Source organism: Euprymna scolopes, chromosome 15 (genome assembly GCF_053919585.1).
Source record: "Euprymna scolopes isolate OS-2025 chromosome 15, ASM5391958v1, whole genome shotgun sequence".
NCBI classification, from domain to species: domain Eukaryota; kingdom Metazoa; phylum Mollusca; class Cephalopoda; order Sepiida; family Sepiolidae; genus Euprymna; species Euprymna scolopes.
The window spans coordinates 700,001-715,344 of NC_136496.1; the positions used below are offsets into that span (position 1 = coordinate 700,001).

General features: G+C 36.5%; 1 protein-coding gene across 6 annotated transcripts in view; it reads right to left on the minus strand.

The window, feature by feature from the left end:
- Positions 1-15,344, minus strand: part of LOC145293679 (uncharacterized) — an 82,180-nt gene that overhangs the window by 16,834 nt on the left and 50,002 nt on the right. For 5 of the 6 annotated variants that reach the window (XM_080140074.1, XM_080140069.1, XM_080140071.1 and 2 more), the window contains one exon: positions 6,695-6,772. The exons of the other annotated variant lie outside the window; for it this stretch is intronic. In XM_080140074.1, coding sequence (XP_079996200.1) covers positions 6,695-6,772 — 78 coding nt within the window. The remainder of the gene's footprint in view (positions 1-6,694; positions 6,773-15,344) is intronic. 6 annotated transcript variants of the gene reach the window in all.

Sequence of the window (15,344 nt, forward strand, 5' to 3'; positions counted from 1 at the left end):
TTAAAAGACAGTAAATCTAAAACAGAGCCAAACATCAGAATTTAATTCGAGAAATATTTATTTATAATCACCATTGAATATTAAACATGATTCAAAACATCAGATTATAATTTAACACAGGAATACGTTTATGCATCATCACAATTAAAATTTAAAAATCCTGCAAAACATTAGAATTCAATTAAAAATAAGTTTTATTTATAAAAAAAGGACAAAAAATTGGACTGGACGCCTGAGTGCCAGGCAGCGTTTAAGAAATTAAAAGATGTATTAATATCAGATTTATCCCAGACTCATTTCAATCCGAAACAAGAGATTATTGTCGCAACTGACGCAAGTTCTTATAGGATCGGGGCGTGCATTCTACACAAGATGCCTGATGGGTCCGCTAAGCCATGCATCAAGAACTTTACATCCTGCCGAGAAGAATTATTCCCAAATCGAAAAGCAAGCACTGGGAATCATATTCGGTGTTACAAAATTCCACCGATTTTTACACGGTCATAAATTTAAATTGCAAACTGACCATAAGCCGCTTATAACCATCGTTGGCTCTAAAAAAGGTCTGCCAACTTACACAGCCAATAGATTGCAAAGATGGGGACCATTCTACTAAATTATGATTTTAGTATAGAATTTCTTACATCTGCGAAGTTAAGTCATGCAGACGGATTGTCGCGATTAATCCCGAAATCAAGGGAACCACTGGAAGACACAGTAATAGCGTCACTACAAAGTGAAAAAGACTATACACAAATACTATATAATACGATCAAGGAACTACCAGTCACTTTGGAAGATATAATAAGGGAGGCTGAAGAAGATAGTTTTATCAAAAAAATTAAACAAAAAATTAAATCGGATGAATCGGCGGTGGAAGTTTTATCTATGTACAATGAGGTACTGTTGTACCGAGAAAGAGTAGTAATCCCAGCTACACTACAAAAGAAAATTTTAAAGGATTTTCATACGGGACGCCCTGAGGCTATGCGTCTGAATAGTCTCATGAGGTCCTACGTTTACTGGAAGAGTATGGACACTGATATAGAAATCACAGTAAAGTCGTGTAAGGGATGTGCATTGGTTGCAAAAGTGCCCCCAATACAATTTAGCCCGTGGCCTAAAGCGGACCACCCATGGCAAATAATACATGTAGATTACGCAGGCCCACTGGATGGAAACTATTATTTAATAGTGGTAAATAGTTTTTCAAAATGGCCTGAGGTATTTTTTTTTTTACAAGGTGGTCACCACTTATCAAGGCCCGGAAGCCACTCAGGGATAAGGGTTATTGCATGTACAGTACGTTAGTGTTGATCTTTAATAAAGTGTCTACTTCAGGGGGCGGTTCATCAGGAATTTGTTTACGTAGGACTTGAAGACATCCAGGTTGTAGTCAGGTGGGAAGCAGGCAGACGGAACAGAGTTCCACAGGCGTGCAGTTCTAAGAAAGAAGCTTTGTTCATGGAATCTACGTTTTGATTTAGGCACAGATAAAGAGTGGGGAAAATTTTTGACAGTGGTTTCAGCTAGATGGCTGTTTTTCGTAAAAGATTGGCGAGGGGGGACTAGAGATTGGAGCTCAGACGAGCACCTGCCATGGAAATAATGCAAAACAAAGATCGGCTCGCAATGTCTCTTCTGTAGGAGAGAGGTTGCAGGGTAGAGAAAAGGGCATCCCCCACTAAGCCACGACGTCTATTTTGTACTCTGTCAAGGCAGGATAGGCTGTTTTTAGCAGCTCCTGCCAAGATATGGCAGTAGTATTCCATCCTTGGACGTATTTGGCTTTTATATAGATAGAGAATTTCATCAGTAGTGAGATATCTTCTGGTGCGGTAGAAGGATCCCACCATCTTTCCAGCGACCTTGGCAACAGACTTGATGTACGTGTTCCATTTCAGATCAGGAGTAAAGGTCAAACCCAGAAGCTTGTCAAAACATGGGGCTTCTCCTAGACGAGAGCCATCCATTTCAATTGATGCCAGATGGGGATCAGAGCATTGATGATGTAAAGATAGGACCTTGGTTTTAGATGCATTAAAGGTAACCAGCCACGTCTACCCCCACTAAACCACACGCTCAAGATCAGGAGAGAGAATCAGAGAGAACTTTGTCATTTACAGCCTTTGAGATGTTGCCGTAGATGGTCATGTCATCAGCATAGATGTCAACGAATGATTTAAGTATGTGTTTAGGGAGATCATTGATGTAGATCAGGAAGAGAGTTGGGCCCAGGATGGACGCCTGAGGGACTACAGCATTAATACTGTGGGCCTCTGATTTTTGTCCATCGACCACTACTCTTATGAGCCTATTAGAGAGAAATGATTTAATGATTGAGAAAACATTTCCAGTTATACCATAGTTGGAAATCTTGTGAAGTAGGCCTTTATGCCATACCTTGTCGAAGGCGTTTGATATGTCAAGAGCAATTACCCTAGAAAGGAAGCTTTTGTCAGGAGATTCGCTAATCCTATGAGATATAACCGTTAGCACATCTGCAGTAGATCTTGCAGAACGAGAACCATATTTTGTCTCACTAAGAAGGTTATTTCTGCTGAGGTGGTTGACTACTTCTTTACTTAATATGGATTCCATCAACTTACTCATGACACACAGGAGACTTATTGGTCTGTACTGAGAGGGAGATGACTTATCACCTGCATTCTTAAATACAGGGCATACTGATGAGGTTTTCCAGGGTGTTGGAAAGCACTTCTCCTTAAGGCAATGCTTAAAAAGTTTCGTGAGTATGGGAGCAAGTTCTGGTTGAAGCTTTTTCAACACTATAATTGGAATGCCGTCAGGGCCAGTTGCTTTACTGGAATCAAGGTTCTTGATTAGTTTGGCGACCTCACGCACAGATATTTGTATATTACCTAGCATGTTCTGTGTTATAGGAGGAAATATGGGGAGTTAATGACCTTCGTCGCATAGGGTAGAATTAGCTGCAAAGTTCTTTGCAAATAGTTTGGCCTTGTTTGATGCTGACGAGATGACCTCTTGTCTATTGATAATGGTTGGGATAGAACGCACACTTCTGTTCAGGACCTATTTGTTATTTGCTAAAACTGGTGGGAAGCAAGCCACTGATCAGCTACTTCAGATTTAACGGACTGAGCATATAGCTCTCTTGCATTTTTATTACTCTTTTATAGTGGTTGCTGGCGTTCCTGAATGCAGCTTTAGTCTCAGTACATCTATTACTTTGGTAGCTATGGAAAAAGTGATTTCTGTGCGCGATGGCAGCAGCACATTCTGGGGAGAACCATGGCTGGCTGTTAGGTTTTTGTTGGAATTTTTTGGATGTTATGAATCGGTCTATGCCTACAATTAACCATTCGGTCAGGTCTAATACTATAGAGGACACATACTTTTTAAACATGGAATGCATAGGTAGATCAGATATGAATGTACGGAAGCTATCCCAGTCAGCCATAGAGTATCGGTATACAGTACGGTGGAGGGGTACGTCTGAGGCCTTGTGTTACATTTCATTTTTATCTTAACTAATACAACAGAGTGGTCAGAGGATCCTAGAGGAGAAAGAACGGAACATGAACACAGCTCAGAGGAAGTTGAGAGAAAAAGGTCTAGAAGGCTTGCATAATGACCGGTAGTATCGGGCACACGGGTGGGCTAACGAACAATCTGAGTGAGGTCATAAGCAATGGCAAAATCATGACAGAACCTCCCCTCATCGCCTATCTTATTTGAGTGGGTCAGCCATTCCACGTTATGGACGTTGAAGTCACCACAGATGTGGATGTTAGCCGAGGGATGTGCAGACAGAATGTGGTCTATTTTCTCAGATATACTCTTAAAGATAGTAACTCTGCTGTTATGGGAGCGATAAAGAGCAAATATAAATGCAGTGGTGTCCGGTGCAATCCGGAAGCACATATAAGGTAAATTAGGGTCTTCTCTGGAGATATCCCTCCCATACGGGAAGCCATCTTTAATGTAGGCACATATTCCATGCCCATGGCGATCTTGGGGGTCAGATTTAGATGTTAAATTAGAGTATCCATTAATTATGAACTCATCTAGGGAAGTGGTCGGCCCTATTCCAGTTTTACTTAGAAAGAATATGTCCGGTTTCGTCTCCTGTAATTGGGTTTCAACTTCTAGAAGGTTGAACCGTAGACCCCTGATGTTGGAGAAAGAGACCTGATAGTAGGGGTCTACATTGGAAGATGGGATTCTAGGTTTATTCGAGTTTCTTTTCTGGAAATATTTCATATTGAGGTTTTGGGATTTGTGGAACAGGTCGGCATACTTGGTTAGAGCAGGATAGAGAGGGACAGTAAGAGAGAAAAGGACAGGAAATTTTGTATATGTAGCACATGAAAAGGTAAAGCCGTAACAATTACCCACTAGTATGGCATCGAGAGGCCCCACCAGAGACTACTGCATAGTCCAGAATCCATTCACCAAATGGCAATACAGTACTTTGTGCCTGCTGATAGGACAGCCTCCTTAGTGGTTAATCCAAGGTTCAGGTCCCTAATTATCAGACGGATAACGTCAGCCCAGATGAAACGTTTACCTCCAGCACCCTTACTAGTGACATGGCCACAAGGATAGACATAGAGACAGAAAAATTTCCGACATCTCAGACTAATGTTCACTAAGTACTACCGACCTGGAAAGCAGCTTTTTCTTCACCCTTTGTCAGAAAAATCACTCATTTGAATGAGGACTGAGAGACAAAAAAGGAGAAGCGAGAGTTACTGGAGCTGCTGATAACCCATTCACTGCATTATCTACTCTCCATTTAAAAAAAAGAAATGGAATAGGTACAAGGGACTTATTAATATCTACTTAGTATAAGTCCGGTGCTCAATTATCAATTCAGGACACTGCTTGAAGATAATCTCCCCTCCCATATTAATGTGGGGATGTTTTTGGCGTTATCTATCTCGAGTTTGAATCATTCGAGCTTCACCTTGTAATTAAAATCCAATAATTAACTTTTATCAATTTGTGAAGTCGGCTTAATTTTGTATTAATTTACATTTTTTGGGTTTAGATAATAGTTCAAGGTTTTAATTTGGAAGGTTCTCGTTTTCATGGGTGACTTTTTTTTGTTTCGTTTTACATGTAACAAGACAATATTGGTTAATTTCGATGTAAAAGTCCAACGACGGATTTTACAATCAGTGCTCTTCACAAATTGTATGCTACGTTTGGTGTGGTTGATTATCTAGTCTCAGACAATGGCACACAATTCACTTCAGCAGATTTTAAAAGCTTCTGCGAGGATTTCCAGGTTAACCACATAAAGACGCCAATCTATCATCCCCGATCGAACGGTTAGGCAGAAAGGTTTGTAGACATGCTGAAAAGAGCCCTGAAGAAGGCTAAAGGAACAACAGTTTTTATAAGTTTACCGAATTACACGAAATGAAAACACTCTATCGAAGATGTTGCTAGCAGAGTTAATTTTTGCGAGAAAAATTAGGCCAGTCTTGGAGAAACTTTTGCCAAAACAGGTGAAACTGCCAAATACTATAGTTCCTTAAAAGAGGTATTTAACTGGTGAAAAGATATTTTTCCAGGTACACAAAAATAATAGTACGATGTGGGAACTAGGAAAGGTCCAGAAAAGGATCGGGCAGATGGTCTATATTATCGAAGGTCTAAGATTTACGCACAAGAAACATTTAAACCAAATTCAGAAACGTATAACAGATGACGAAAGACAACCTCCTGCTGAACAAGGAAAAGTAATGGACCAGATATGACACGTTCGACTTGGTAACACCACAAGCAGCTGGACAACGCCGGTCCTCTAGGAAAATGACCAATCCGATAGAGATCAACCCTAGAGAAAAGAGCTATACCATTATCCCAGGGGAATGAAAATCTGGGGGGTGCAAATCACCCCTATTTCAGAACTAAGTGGAATCATCCAGTCCTATGAATACCACTGGTTTCAGAGACTAAATGGAGACATTCATACCATGTTTAACCGTATACTACGAACACGTTCCTCTCATACCACTTTAGTGGCTCCTGTATTCTTTATGATAAATACATATTATATTTTATACAATTTACGCTACTTGTGTTTTCTTTCATTTGTAACCTCTAGCATGGGTCTACAACATTTATCTATCATCGCAGTTTAAATTTAAAAATTGTGCAAAGCATTAGAATTTAATTTGGTAATCGTTTGTGTATCATTAAAATTGAAATTTAAAAATTGTACAAAACGTTTACATTGATAAATGTTCATCTATCATTACAATTGACATTTAAAGATTGTGCTTAACATCAGAATGTAATTTGATAAACGTTTATATTTACAAATGTTGCAAAAAATAGAATTTAAACGTTTATCTAAAATCAAAATTTCCATTCAAAAATTGTGCAATACATCAGAATTTAATTTTGTAAACGTTTATTTGTCATTAGAATTGATATTCAAAAATTGTGCAAAACACCATAATTTTATTTGGTAAACGTTTTTCTGTCATCGCAGTTTGAATTTAAAATTCGTTCAAAACATCAGAATTTTATTTGATTTATCTATCATCACTATTGAAATTTTAAAATGATGCAAAATATCAGAATTTTTATTGTTATTGTTACTGAAATCGTAAAAGGCTGCAATGTTCTGATTTCGTAAAAACATATTAAAAAATGATGTTAAATTATGGTTTCAGAAAGTGTTGAAAATACTTACAAATTTTTCAAGATTTTCATAAGCGGTGGTATTATAAATCCTTGCTGAATATAAAATGTTCTTCATGTCATATTGAGACTAAAACGAGTCGAATATAACAAAAAAAATTATATGTAGTGAAAGTTAAAAATAAAAAATGTAGAACAATAAAATTTGGTTCAAGTTCACAGAGGAAATCAAAAATATACAAATCTATAAATGGAGCAAAACATCAGAACGATTTAGTAAATGTTTAAACAATTGAAATTTTAAATTTGGTAAACTGAGCAAATTCAGTTTGCTTGCATACCACTTGTTCTCACTCGGCTGATTTGGGCCGGTCTTGTCTTAGAGGTTGAGAATACATGATGGACAGTTTGTCTGGCTGCTGTTTTCGCCTGACAATACAAAAGCCCTAGCTCTTTGGCAGCCCTTAGAGTGGCTGCTCTGTCATATTGGGATAGTTATAGGCATGTCACGCATGGAAAGGGATCCTACTGCTATCTCGGGTGGGCTTTCATGAGGCCACAACTTTCTATGCAGGACTCGGCTAATGGATAATTGTGTGTGTATACTTGGCGTCCAAACTGGCCTACTTTGTGCAACACCCTCTCTCCCCAACCTGAAATTAAACAAAAACGTAATGAAATGATAACCCAAACAAATATCACAATTAAAACAGACAACCAGCCAAAGAAAACCAATTTTCCCTCTCGCATTCACAAATATCCGTGGACTTAGAAGTAATCTAGATGATGTAGAATCTTACATCTGAGTAAACTTTCCGGATATCTTAGCCTTAAGTGAAACAAACTTACACTCATCAATCTCCTCTAACAAATTTAACATGACAGGATACCTCTATAGTTTTATGTGTGAGTGCACAAAACCCCTGGGATCCACCGACCACTAAGTTGTGTTAGTTAAGATAAAAATGAAATGCAATAAGTCTTCAGACGTACCTCTCCACCATACTGTATATCGATACTCTACTCTGACTAGGATAGCTTCCATACATTCATATCTGATCTACCTATGCATTCCATGTTTAAAAAGTATATGTCCTCTATAGTATCAGACCTGACCAAATGGTTAATTGTATATATAGACCGATTCGTACCATCCAAAAAATTCCAATAAAAACCTAACAGCCAGCCATGGTTCTCCTCAGAATGTGCTGCTGCCATCATGCACAGAAATGACTTTTTCCATAGCTACCAACGTAATAGATGTACTGAGACTAAAGCTGCTTTCAGGACTGCCAGCAACCACTGTAAAAGAGTAATAAAAAATGCAAGAGAGCTATACGCTCAGTCCGTTAAATCCAAAGTAACTGAGCAGCGCTTGGTTCCCACCAGTTTTAGCAAATAGCAAACAGGATCTTGAACAGAAGCATGCGTTCTATTCCAATCATCATCAATGGACCTGAGGTCATCTCATCAGCATCAGACAAGGCCAAACTATTTGTCAAGAACTTTGCGGCTAATTCTACCCTATGCGACAAAAGCCACCAATTCCCCGTATTTCTTCCTATAACAGACAACACACTATGCAGCATACAAATATCTGTGTGTGAGGTCGCCAATTAATCAAGAACCTTGATTCCAGTAAAGCAACTGGCCCAGACAGCATTCCAATTATAGTGTTGAAAAAGCTTCAACCAGAACTTGCCCTCATACTTACAAAACTGTTTAAGCGTGGCCTTAAAGAAAAGTGCTTTCCAACACCCTGGAAAGTTTGCCCTGTATTTAAGAATTCAGGTGGTAAGTCATCTCCCTCTCAGTACAGACCAATAAGTCTCCTGTGTGTCATGAGTAAGTTGCTGGAATCCATATTAAGTAAAGAAGTAGTCAACCACCTCAGCAGAAATAACCTCCTTAATGACATGCAATATAATTTCCGTTCTGCAAGTTCTACAGTAGATGTGCTTACAGTTATATCTCACAGGATTAGTGAATATCTCGACAAAGGTTTCCTTTCTAGGGCAATTGCTCTTGACATATCAAAGACCTTCGACAAGGTATGGCATAAAGGCCTACTTCACAAGATTTCCAGCTACAGTATAACTGGAAATGCTTTCTCAATTATTAAATCATTTCTGTCTGATAGGTTCATAAGAGTAGTGGTTGATGGGCAGAAATTCGAGGCCCACAGTATTAATGCTGTAGTCCCTCAGGCGTCCATCCTGGGACCAACTTTCTTCCTGATCTACATCAATGATCTCCCAAAATACATACTTAAATCATTCGTTGACATCTATGCTGATGACACGACTATCTCTGGCAATACATCAAAGGCTGTAAATGACAAAGTTCTCTCTGATTCTCTCTTAACGTGTGGTACAGTGGGGGAAGAGGTGGCTAGTTATGTTTAATGCATCTAAAACCAAACTCCTATCTTTACATCATCAACACTCTGATCCCAATCTGGCATCAATTGAAATGGATGGCTCTCGTCTAGGAGAAGCCCCATGTTTTGACAAGCTTCTGGGTTTGACCTTCACTCCTGATCTGAAATGGAACATATACATCAAGTCTGTTGCCAAGGTCGCTGGAAAGATGGTGGGATCCTTCTACCGCTCCAGAAGATATCTCACTACTGATGCAATTCTCTATCTATATAAAAGCCAAGTACGTCCAAGGATGAAGTACTGCTGCTACAACTGGGCAGGAGCTGCTAAAAATAGCCTATTCTGCCTTGACAGAGTACAAAATAGACTTCGTGGCTTAGTGGGGGATGCCCTTTTCTCTACCCTGCAACCTCTCTCCCACAAAAGAGACATTGCAAGCCTATCTCTGTTTTAGCGTTATTTCCATGGCAGGTGCTCGTCTGAGCACCAATCTCTAGTCCCCCCTCGCCAATCTTTCACAAAAAACACCCGTCTAGCTGAAACCACACTCAGTAATTTTCCCCACTCTTTATCTGTGCCTAAATCAAAACGTAGATTCCATGAACAAAGCTTCTTTCTTAGAAGTGCACGTCTGTGGAATTCTCTTCCGTTTGCCTGTTCCCCACCTGACTACAACTTGGATGTCTTCAAGTTCAACATAAACAAATTCCTGATGAATCGCCCCCTTAAGTAAGACACTTTATTAAATCTCCAATACTAACTATTACTACTATACTATCCCATTGATTACTGTATATGTAATAACCCTTATCCTCGAGTGGCCTTGATAAGTGGTGACCTCCATGTAAAAAAAAAGATTAATAAATACAAAAAACACATAATAATTAATCAATACCTCTTTTTTATACCAGAACAACTAAAAGGTTTATTTCACATTAAGAAGGATTGTATGGAAGTCTTCAGTGTGGTAGTTGCTGTCTGAGGTGATTCAGTGGACAGAGAGCGAGAGGAGAGAGGTTCATGTTCTTTGGTAGTCAGGGTTCCTCTGCTGGCTGCTGGATCGTTCCAGATAGGAATAAATAGTCCATTAAAAGAATACAAAGGATTAGTACGCTCTGGTAGCTGACTGGTCAGTGTGTTGCCAAATCAGTCAGCAAGGGGGCATTAATCCACGAGAAAATAGTCTGTTATGGTAACTGCTACACCTCCCTCTCTACCGCAAGGTCTCAGATAGATATATGCACAGGCTTGGAGTTTATATTCATAACACCTTTCCTTAACTAGAGAACGTCTTGAATTGGATGACCAGTTTTTTATGTGCTTCTGACTAGCCTTTCATTACTTTATATTGTCTACCATTCTCCTTCAAGTTAGGACTGCACTCTAATCGATCATGTCTCTGATAATATAGATACAGCACTCCTGTCATCAAGATATGCGATTGCGGTGTCCAAGCCAGACAGCATAGTATCCATTTCTTGCTGAAATATTGCGGGTGTAACCTTGACACCAAACGCGAGTCTTTCGTATCTGTACAAACCCCGATGAGTGTTAATACAGAGGAGGTTAGCGCTTTTGTCGTTTATCGGAATCTGTAGGTAAGCGTCGCTTAGGTCGATCTTAGAAAAAAACTTGCCGCCACTTCATTTCGTGAACACTTCTTCTGGACTAGGTAATGGATAGTGAAAGTCTTCTAAGGACCTGTTGAGTCCAGTCGCAAAGTCGGTGCAAACACGAATTTCCCCAGACCTTTTCTTTACGTAAACTGCCGGAGCAGCCCACTCACTATATTCAACTTTAGCCAGTACACCTACACCGATGCTTTCTAATCTCTCTAGTTCCTGATTTATTTTGTTCAGGGAAGCGAACGGGACATTACGTTTCTTTTTAAACACCGGTTGTGTGCCAGGTTTCAATGACTGTAATGATATGCAGAAGTTAAAATGTAACGTAAACCAAAATTCTGTTCTTCTTTCCTAGGCATAGTCCTAAATAGTTGCACCTTACGTCTAAGTAATGGTGTGCATGGTAGAGTGAATGCGAGTAAAAAAAAATGAATAAAAAATAAAAATAATCACGATAGAAATTTAAACTTGTGTAAAACATCAGAATTGAATTCGGTAAACGTTTATTTATTATCACAATTATAATTTAAAAATTGTATAAAACGTCAGAATTTAATTTGGTAAATGCTTATTATCACAATTGAAATTTAAAAATGGTGCATAAAAAGAATTTAATTTGGTAAACGTTTATTTATATTAAAATCGAAATTTAAAAATTGTATAAAACGTCAGGATTTAATATGTTAAATATTTATTTATCATCACAATTGAAATTTTTAGATGGTGCATTTACATCAGAATTAAATTTGGTAAACTTTATTTATATCACTATTTAAATTTAAAAATTATATAAAAGGTCAGATTTTAATTTGGTAAATGTTTATTTATTACCAAAATTTAAATTAAAAAATGTGTATAACATCAGAATTTAATTTGGTAAATGTTTATTTATATCACCATTTAAATTTAAAAATTATATAAAACGTAAGATTTTAATTTGGTAAATGTTTATTTATTACAAAAATTGAAATGTAAAATTGTGCATAACATCAGAATTTAATTTGGTAAACGTTTATTTATAACGCAAGTGAAATTTAAAAATTATATAAGACGTCAGATTTTAATTGTGTAAATGTTTATTTATTATCACAATTGAAATTTTTAAATGGTGCATAACATAAGAATTTAATTTTATAAACGTTTATTTATATCACAATTAAAATTGTAAAATTGTGTAAAATGTCAGGATATGATTTTGCAAATGTTTATTTATATCAAAATTGAAATTTAAAAATCGTGCATACCATCAGAATATAATTTGGTATACGTTTATTCATATCACGATTGAAATTTTAAAATTGTATAAAACTACAGAATTTTATTTGGTAAGTGTTTATTTATCATAACAATTCGAATTTTTTAATGGTGCATAACATCAGAATTTAATTTGGTAAATGTTTATTTATATCACAATTGAAATGTAAAAGTCGTATAAAACACCAGGACTTAATTTAGTAAATGTTTATTTATCATCCCAACTGAAATAGAAAAATGGTGCATAACATCAGAATATAATTTGGTATACTTTTATGTATATCACTATTGAAATTTAAAAATTGTATAAAACATCAGAATTTTATTTGGTAAATGTTTATTTATCATGACAATTGAAATTTAAAAATTGTATAAAACATCAGAATTTTATTTGGTATACGTTTATTTATCATGACAATTGAAATTTAAAAATTGTATAAAACATCAGAATTTTATTTGGTATACGTTTACTTATCATTACAATTGAAATTTAAAAATTGTATAAAACATCAGAATTTTATTTGGTATACGTTTATTTATCATGACAATTGAAATTTAAAAATTGCATAAAACATCAGAATTTTATTTGGTAAATGCTTATTTATATCACAATTGAAATTTTAAAATTGTATAAAACGTCAGAATTTTATTTGGTAAATGTTTATTTATATCACAATTGAAATTTAAAAATTGTATAAAACATCAGAATTTTATTTGGTATACGTTTATTTATCATGACAATTGAAATTTAAAAATTGTATAAAACATCAGAATTTTATTTGGTAAATGTTTCTCTAACATCACAAGTGAAATAGAAAAATGGTGAATAATATCAGAACATAATTTGGTAAATGTTTATTTATATCAAAATTGAAATTTAAAATGGTGCATAGCACCTGAATTTTATTTGGTAAACGTTTATTTATATCACAATTGAAATTTTCAAAATTTATAAATCGTCAGTATTTAATTTAGTAAATGTTTATTAATCATCACAATTGAAATTTCTTAATGGTGCATAACATCAGAATTTAATTTATTAAATATTTATTTATATCACATTTGAAATTTAAAAATTGTATAAAGCATCAGAATTTACTTTGGTAAAAGTTTATTTATATCACTATTGAAATGTAAAAATTGTGTAAAACGCCAGTATTTAATTTGTAAATATAAATTAATATTTACAAATTAAATACTGACGTTTTACACAATTTTTACATTTTAATTATGATATAAATAAACATTCATTCATTGAAATTCAAAAATGGTGCACAAAAGCAGAATTTAATTTCGTAAACGTTTATTTATATCAAAATTGAAATTTTAAACTTGTTCAAACGTCACTATTTAATTTGTAAATAATTATTTATCATCACACTTGAAATTTAAAATGGTGCATAACATCAGAATAATATTTAGTAAACGTTTATTTATATCACAATTGACATGTAAAAATTGTATAAAACGTCAAGATTTCATTTGGTAAATGTTTATATATCATCGCAATTGAAATTATGAAACGGTGCATGACATCAGAATATAATTTGGTAAACATTTATTTATATTACAATGGAAATTAAAAATTGTATAAAACTTAGAATTTTCTTTGGTAAATGTTTATTTATTGTTGTGGGGAAATCACCCTTCAAATGGACTGTTCTATCTATTATATAAACTATAGAGCTTTTGATCTCAGGTGTGGATTAAACACCAGAGCTCCCGGAGTCTTTATCGTCACGTTGGTTTGTTATTTTTCCTGCGATTGTTTTACATATTATTATTATTATTGTTATTGCCGTGTTAAATTTGTTTTATTTGTTAAAGTTGTTATTGCTGTTACCTTCCTGCTGTTATTTTTGAACGGGACTTTTACCTTATTTTTTTATTTTTTTTTTTCTCTCCCCCTCTCTAACCCGTCGGCCATGGCGTCCGCCAGCAATGTGCCGTCGGAAGAGGACAAAAGTGGCGAACAAAAGAATGGGTGGGCAAAACCACCCAAAGTTAAAATAGACGTTAACAACTTTTTAACGGAAGCAAGGAAATGTTTGCAATATGTTACAGAAACAGGAGTTACGTTAGAAGCACCACGACTACAGGAATTTGCCAAGAAAACGATCTCACTTTTTGTGGTAGATCGCAAGACCAAAAAATTGATCAGGTCAACTAAGGAAACTGTAACTAAATTACTGGCAACAGCAGGAATGCGTGCGGATCGTGTAACGAAATGCAGAGGCTACAATACCTGGGCCGCCCTGTTTAAAACAGAAGAAGAATGCGTCGCACTAACTAAAAAAGAAATCATTACACAAGACTACATTTTAAGAATGGAGTACCTAGGACGGAGGAGAACGAGTAACGACTGTTTCCATTTTCGAAGTGCCAGGGGCGGTCCCAGGTGAATATCTAGTTGCCTACCTCCTGAAATTCGGTGATATTACTGGTATAGAGGTGGACCAGTACAACGGAGTCTGGTTCTTCGACATCCTTTTAAACAAAGAAGCTTTCCTCGAAATACCCTACTTCCTGGAAGCGGGAGCTGAAAAACTCCCCATTGTGGTCACAGGGAGGAGGCCGACCTGCTGGATTTGTAGTGAAGTAGGTCACTTAACCTACACCTGTCCGAAAAAGACCAAAACCAATGTAACAAACACAACAAACCCTAAAGAGGTGATTGTTGGGCACCTCGAACCTGATGCTAGAACACCAAATATAAGCGAAAAAATTGAAGTGATTAAAGAAATCACAACAGAAGAATTCGAAAAAAAATTTAACTCCGAGATGGAATCGCCTAAAAAGAGAGAATGGACACTGGTACCGTTTTCTAAATCGCCTCGTAAAACGTACGCAGATAAACTGACCAAAGAGCAGATATTAGACATTAGGACCAGTAAAGACCCGGGGGGCAACAAGTTTAAGGCCCTGCTAAAAATAAAGGACTCGCTTGATGAAAAGCGCAAGCAAAGCGAGAAGAAAAAAGAAAAAGAAAAAATATTAGATTTCCCCGAATCTCTCTTCCCCGAAAAGCCTGCCCCTCCTCCAAAAGAGAAAAGATCACCCCGTAAAGCGCCACCCCTCTCTCCCGCAAACGTACCAAAAAGAGACCCAAAGTTGACAACCCTAGGCTCCCCATCCAAAAAGACCCCTAAACCGTCTCCATTCTGCTCCCCAAACAATACACCCAAAAACTCCCCCCCCCGCTTCCCCTATGAAAATTGACATGCCCCCTCCTCCATCACCTCGCCCTTCTACTTCTGAAAAGAAAAGACAAAGAAGTCCCTCCGTGGAAAAAGACCAGAAAAAGAAAAGACCCCCTTTTTTTCAGGGCAAAGACGTGTGTAAGATCACGGCTAATATAGAGACCATATCCAAAAATCACGTTAGAAAAGACTACCGAAACCTCTACGCGGTGAAGCAGATAAGCAAACTAGACATTACAAAC